The 7,816-nt window shown below is 35.2% G+C and overlaps 1 protein-coding gene across 1 annotated transcript; it reads left to right on the plus strand.

The window, feature by feature from the left end:
• The first annotated feature begins 6,763 nt into the window (after window positions 1–6,763).
• On the plus strand, window positions 6,764–7,078 carry LOC145833440 (histone H4 type VIII-like). The gene has a single exon (XM_082940618.1). The coding sequence runs from the start codon at window positions 6,764–6,766 to the stop codon at window positions 7,076–7,078; it is 315 nt and encodes a 104-aa protein (XP_082796744.1).
• Window positions 7,079–7,816: the final 738 nt, after the last annotated feature.

The following is a 7,816-nucleotide window of genomic DNA, read 5'->3' on the forward strand; positions in this document are numbered from 1 at the left end:
TCAATGATAGACAACTAACGACGTGCTTAATACAATGATAGACAACTAACGACGTGCTTAATACAAAGGAGAGTAACGTACAAAAATGGATGTTTACAGTTAGGAGGGCTCCAGCAGTCGACTCAAAAGACCTACAACAAAATCTACAATTTGTAGTAGATACCAGCAGCAATGTTGTGTTCCTCGTGGGTACAGGAAGTGAAGTATAAATTCTACCTAAGCAGCTAACAAATGTAGTCAATAAAAATTTTCTACCCCAAAGTAGAACGATTCAGGGAATAGGAAAGGGCGTAGTCCACCCTATTAGTAGCGCCAAAATTACCCTCAAGCTAGGAGATTTAAATGCAATCAAACACACTTTTTGGATCCTCCAGGAACCAGGAAACCATGGTACGATTGGTTTAGACGTACTGATGAACCATCGTCTAACCATATCACCGGCTTCAGCAGAACTATATGAAATAGGGTTAATACGAGTAGCCAAACAGTCTTATCCAAACGAATTGGTTACATAAATGGTAGTTTCAGTTAACAAAATGGTGGTCACTGACCAAAAGTATTCCTCATTAGAAGAGAAATCCAAGAAACTGGTAGAGGGATTTCCAGAAATCAACAGAGAGCCAGATTACAATAAAAGTGCAAAACATGATGCGTCACTTCGACACGGAGGGTCACTTTGGCACGGCGACAAAATGACGCGGTGCGTCACTTTGGCACAGCGACAAAATGACACGGTGCGTCACTCTGGCACGGTGCGTCACTTTGGCACAGCGACAAAATGACACGGTGCGTCACCATGGCACGGTGCGTCACTTTGGCACGGAGACTAAATGACACGGTGCGTCAGAATGACACAGCGACAAAATGACACAGTGCGTCACTGTGGCACAGCGACAAAACGACACGATGCGTCACTTTGGCACAGAGGATCATTTTGGCACAGCGACAAAATGACACGGTGCGTCACTTAGGCACGGTGCGTCAGTTTGGCACAGCGACATAATGACACGATGTGTCACTTAGGCACGGTGCGTCACTTTGGCACAGCGACAAAATGACACGATACGTCACTTTGACACAGCGACTTAATGACACGGTGCGTCACTATAGCATGGATTAACAAACTTATAAGCAAAACTAAACTTCTCCTATAAAAGTTTGTAAAATAAAAAGTTTCTCCGTGTAAAATTTTGATAGTAATTAGTTAAACAAAAGATTTATTATATTTTTCCAAACTATAGTAGCTTGATACATTTGAAACTATATATAATACATTGCTAAAAAATTTAAGTCATAGTATAAAAACAAAAATATTCTTAAGTTTTATTTTTTACGTTTCACGACTTTTCATATTTATGTAATGAATAAAATTTAATATTTTTTTTAGACGTTTAATTAATTATTATCAGGAATTGTTATAAAAAATAACTAAGATTTAATTTAATACAGAGTTATTTCGTAGTAAGAATAAGTCATGCGTGTTTTAACTCTAGTTTTTAAAAATACAGAGTTAAGCTGCTTTTGTAGTAACTAGCCATTATTATTTAAATATGTATTATATTTATATTCAACAAAAGTTAATAAGTTAGGATGTTTACTTAAAACTCTGTATTGAAAATGTTTAATAAACTTGTCTAAAAGCAAATAATTAAAATACACGGTCCTGGAGCCCAAATTTATGAAAAAGTTAAAAATAGTATTATGAACAGTTGAGATAAATTATGAGTCTGATGCAACCATTCATGCGCATTTATATATTTATCACTTTGAAAAAAATTTATCACTAGAGGTTATACATACAACATTGCTGCTGCAGCCTTCCAATTAAAGCTGCAGCCATTCTATTAAAGTTAATACTATAAGTCTTTTTTATTTTTACAAAACTTTTTAGTCTGATATATATAAAAATTAACTTTGAGTATGACAGATATAATAGTATTTTATTGCATATAAGGATTTCATTGCATTTATATTTAATAAAAAATAATTAAATATATTTCATAATAATACAGTAAAAGCAGATTTTAATTTGCTTGTAAAACATTTATGCTACTTTTTATTCTTGAGTTTTATTACGAAGTCTTAAAAAACTCGGTTTTGTTTTAACTCTGTTATGAAAATAATATTTAATTTTCTATTTTCAATCTTGCGAATAAAAAAAGGAGTTTTTTGTAAAAATAAAAACATTTTCTAGGATTTCTAAAAACTTTTTCTAAAATTTTAAAACAATATTGTTTATTAATTAGGAGTTAATTTCTTTCTGATGAAAAAGTAAAACAAAAAAATTTGATTTACTTTTGATATAAAATAGACAACATTTTGAAAGTATAGGGCAATCGGCAGTAATTGGTGAATCGATGTTCTATTTACCTAATTATGATGGGCAAACCGTGGTCTCCAATATCTGTATTGAGACATTGGAGACCACGAGTTGCCTGAGCTTTAGGAATATTCTAATAGGAATCAGACCCCTAATCCATTAAAAAACGCAACGAGAAAATAATTTAGATAATTACTAATCAATGTTTGAACGAGTTTAAAATCTTGACAATATCGATTGCGATAATGTTTTATTTTGCGAAGTTTTACTATTATAATAGTAAGAAAAATTGTACTTTGTTAAAGCAAGTCTACAATTGTATTACAAGTGTGTGAAAGTAGTTTATTGAGTTTTGTTTAAAGAGATGCTTGATGTAGGGAATGTTTTGCTAAAAAATCTAATTTATTTGCGGTTATTTGTACTTAACTTTTATCTATGCATTTTTAGTGCTTAGGTGCACAATTTTATTTGCGAAAGAGCACTATATTTCTACTTCTAAGTGCACGATATATGTTGCAACTAACATAAGTCGCATAGAGGCACAAAATTTCGATGTTTTAAGTCAAGTACACAATGATTTTAAAAAGATGTTGCTACTAACGTAGGTCGTCAGGGAACCCAGTATTTTAGTTCAATATTGCAACCTATTAAGTCGCCAAAAGAGTGCAAGTATTAATTTTTTTAAGCATGATAACGTAATATGAGAACCGCATTAGAATTTAGAATTACAACAGCAGAAAAGTTGCTTTCGATAACGTCTGAGTTTTAGTTTATAAAACAAGTTTTCCTCTGTATTTACATCTACTAGTTTATTGTTTTGATGTGCTGAATGATTGATCTAAAATGAAGATTGTATTTTTTTAATCAGAATGTTGCTAAAGTTTAAAAATATGTTTATATGAGTTTTTATCTTACTAGTCGTAAAATGGTAAGTCATTTTCTAATTTTAATTACTCGCTTCAAGTTCTAGTACTAAACTGTGTTTAAGTTTTTCCATTCGAAAGAAGTAAAAAATAAATTCCCTTTAATTTTGGCAGTCGTATTTTGTTAAAAAAGTTGCTGCTTTTGCATCTTTGTGAACGTTGTTTGATACAAACAACTATTTGTCGTTTATTAAGCACAGCTTTTAAGCACACCTAACACCTTACTACTGCTTAAAAATGAATATGTTGTTTATAAGTACGACGATGGACAATAGAAGGTATAAACATTATGTGTTTTACTTTATTTTATGAAGTCACAATCAAAAATTCCTGCGGTCTTTGTTTTTAAAGTCAATCAATGTGATTGTTGCTTATTCTTCAAAACCGGTTAGAAGACAGGAAACCGAAAAGATTCCTAGAAAAATAAGATCGTTGACCATACCAATGAAGATTGAAGTTTCACAACAAATCGTTCCCTCTCTTATTAACCACCGTGTCATTTTGTCGCTGGGCTAAAGTGACTCTCCGTGTCATTTTGTCGCTGTGCCAAAGTGACCCTCCGTGCCAAAGTGACGCACCCTGTCGTTTTGTCGCTGTGCCAAAGTGACCCTCCGTGGCAAAGTGACGAACCGTGTCATTTTGTCGCTGTGCCAAAGTGACGCACCGTGTCGTTTTGTCGCCGTGCCAAAGTGACCCTCCGTGCCGAAGTGACGCACCGTGTCATTTTGTCGCCGTGCCAAAGTGACCCTCCGTGCCAAAGTGACGCACTGTGCCAAGGTGACGCACCGTGTCATTCTGTCGCCGTGCCAAAGTAACCCTCTGTGCCAAAGTGACGCACCGTGTCATTTTGTCGCCGTGCCAAAGTGACCCTCCGTGCCAAACTGACGCACCGTGTCATTTTGTCGCTGTGCCAAAGTGACGCACCGTGTCTACTTGACGACCGTGTCATTTTGTCGCTGTGTCATTTTGACCCGCTTCCTGATGGAAAGCCTACTAAGAGGTTGTGAAAGTTTTACATATGTCTTTTTGGATGACATACTCATTTATTTCGAAACTGAAAAAGAAGACGTCATGCATGTGAAAAAAGTACTAAATGTATTATCTCAAAACGGTTTGTTTCTCAATACATCAAAATCAACTTTTGCAAAACCACAACTTGAATTTCTTGGTCACTTTGTAGGAGTCAACGGAATAGACGTCTTAAGTACAAAAGTTAAAGCTATTAGGGAGTACCCCGTACACTTAACCCGCAAAGACCTCAAAAGGTTTTTAGGGTTAATAAGTTATTACCACAAGTTCATTCCCAAAATGGCAGAGGTAACAGCACCATTGAACGAGATATCAGGGGCCCAAAAAGACCAAGAAGACAGTACTACAACTTAAGGAAGAACATGTGCGATCTTTTGAAAACGCAAAATTTGCACTTGCTGAGGCAGCAACTTTAGAGAGTACGAAGATCACAACAAACCCCTAATATTGTTATCAGACGCCTCTGAAACTTATGTGGTGGCAGTCCTAGAGCAGGAGAAAGAAGATGGGAAAATGGACCCTCTTGAGTTTTTTTGAGAAGCCTACTAAGGTTAACTAGGGTACGCTCTGTTTTCTGTTTAGAACTTTGAGCTCTTTTCTTAAGTATGAAACACTTTTATTCAAGAATTATAGGTAGAAAACTCATAATTAGATCTAATTGTTCAGTTTTGGTAAATGCGGTAAGAAACAAGCTTAAAACCAACTACCATCTGAACAAAGATATTTTCAGAGAATCAAAGAATATGACCCTGAAATGGTACTCATACCAGGATCAGTAAATATCGTCGCTGATGCATTCAGTCGGTCACCCCAAGCAACGTCAATGTACCTCAGACGTCATAAATCAGAATCAGATTATAAAGATTTGTTTGACCCAGAATCAGAAATTGAAGAGGAGCTGCACTCTCAATCAGAAGTTGGCCACGAGGAAGTAATTGGCGCAGAGAAGATTAAAAAGAAATCGATTGCAACACTCCAAAGAAATGAGCCCAACCTGATAGAAACAGCCCGAATTTTAAAGAAGAAAGTTGAGCTTCATCAACCAGAAAATCTAGCTGTTTTAGTTGAGGAAGGTAATAATCGAACAATTTTACCTATTGAATTACGAATGGCAGCTTTTAATGTAACTCACCAACGATAGCATTTAAGATTAAACAAACCCACAACTAAAGTTGCACAGGATTACTTGTGGCCAACTTTGAAATAAGATGTCGAACATTGGACTCGGTCATGCGTGGAGTTTCAAGTTATCAAAATAGCCTGTCACAATAAACCTAAAATTGTTTTTTATCCGCAGCGAACTGAGCGTTTCCAGTTTGTGCACATTGACACTATAGGTCCAATGGATGTAACCTCAGAAAACAACAAATATATTCTCACAAGGAAAGATCAAGGCACATGTTTATTAGTCACTATTCCAATGCCAAACAAACGGTCAGAAACAATACTAAACGCATTTATTCAACTTTTATGTGGGTACTTTGGAGTTCCAAAAGTTATCATCAGCGACAACGGAGTATAACTTAAGAATGGTTTACTTGAAGAAGCTTGTGAACAGTAGCACCATACAGTCCCCAAACAAATGGACTCATTGAGCGCCAGGACCGTGTGAAAAATCAAGCTCTTCGTACAGAAACAATCAAGACAAACTGGACATTAAGATTGCCTGTATTAATAGAAGGGAGACCCTTTACACCATCACAATACGCACTTGGAGCGTGTGTGAATCTACCTGGACAGATATTTATGAACAAAACCCAGGGGAAGTAATGAACTGTTCAGAAGCAGACATGCGACTCTTCCTTAATGTAATGGCAAACATTTGTAAGAAAAGCAAGCAGTACAAGAACGTTAACATCTATTATGAACCAACACTGTTCAGTTGCAAAAGGGTTTGGCTCAAACGGGTAAACAAAAAAAAATTAAATACCTTATATCACGGCCCATACGAATATGGATGCCTCCGAACATAGTATGCACATACTAATAAAAAATAGAGAAGAAAAAGTTTATATTAGAAACAGTAAGGCTTTCATACCTCGCGAAAATCGAGACTTAGGTGATGATGAAACTACAAGAGAAATCCCGTATAATCTTAGAAGGCGAGAAATGATAAACTATGCAGAAAGTATTGATTTTGATGAATGCAACTAGTTTTTTCCATAAGCGTAAAGATAGCAACCACTACCTGTATTGTCCACAAGACTAAGAAATGGGACTACATTACCAAAAGCTCGGATCAACTGAGCCTAGAATTGACTCCTAGGCTTCATTTTTTAACAATGGCAGCATCCAAAGGTAGCAAGAACGTCCCAGCTGACGGCAAGAAGAAGCATTTCGTCGCAAGGAAAGCTTTATTATCTACGTTTACAAAGTTCTCAAGCAAGCGCATCCCGACACTGGAGTATCCAATATGGCTATAACAGTTATGATCTCTTTTATTGCCGCTGAAGCTTTATGTTTATCTCAGTACAACAATTCATTCATTATCATGTCTGGTATTAGTAAAGGAAGAAAATATTTGGGAAAAGGAGGCACCAAACGCCATCGTGAAGTCCTTCGTGACGACATCCAGGGTATCACCAAGCCCACCATTCGCCGATTGGCTCGTCGAAGCGGTGTCAAGCGTATTTCAGGTTGTGTTCTGAAGGTATTTTTGGAAAATATTGTTCGTGATGCAGTCACTTATACTGAGCATGCCAAGCGTAAGACAGTCACCGCTTTGGACGTTTTATACGTATTGAAGCGTCGAGAACGTGCCTTGTACGAATTTGGAGACCGAGGTGGTCATGGAAGAGAGAGATAGCCAGTGGAGGCAGCAGCTTATGCTATAAAAAAAGAAGAGGAACTTTCAAAATGAAGTACTTTTTATGTTTGTTGTAAAAACTTTTTTTAAATGTATATGTAAAAGTTTGTTGAGTATTAAACATTTAATTTTTAAACTTTAAGTTTAATTTTTATTAAAAAACTATAAAAACCCATTCAATGGTCTTGAGTTTTAGGAGGGAAAATGTAACAAAGTTATTTTTGATTTTGATTTCTACCACAGTAATTTGTAATTTGACGCTAAAGAGTATTTATGTTTGATTATTGATTTGTGTATCAGTTGTTAAAAAAAATTAGTTACTGTAGATTTTGCATTGCTTTGTTTAATAAACACTTGATCACAGTTATTGTTAGAATTTTATATATATTTTTAGCAGTAAATAACTATTGGTTTTTTGTGATAAAAGTTGTAATGAGTGACTCAGATAGTAATTTTAGAGTTAAACGCTCAAAACGTGTGTCTAAAAAAAGAAGCAAAGATATTACCCCTAAAGGTAAAAAGCCTAACCAGGCTGGGTCTATTACAAACATAGTTTTAAAAACAAAACTACATCACTGGATGGAAACATAAATATTTTAATTACTTAAAATATTGTTAGTAATATAAAATAAACTACAATTATATTTTTACTTATACAAAACACAAAAAGCTTAAAATGATAGATAAATGAATCATTTTTATCTATTAAAGTTTTATAAGACTTAAATAGTAGTTTTA

This window comes from Thalia democratica, chromosome 4, assembly GCF_965202585.1.
Source record: "Thalia democratica chromosome 4, ktThaDemo2.hap1.1, whole genome shotgun sequence".
Taxonomy (NCBI): Eukaryota; Metazoa; Chordata; class Thaliacea; order Salpida; family Salpidae; genus Thalia; species Thalia democratica.

Bases quoted from the DNA above. Each gene is read 5' to 3' on its own strand.
- LOC145833440 (XM_082940618.1), top strand. From the start codon at position 6,764: ATGTCTGGTATTAGTAAAGGAAGAAAATATTTGGGAAAAGGAGGCACC.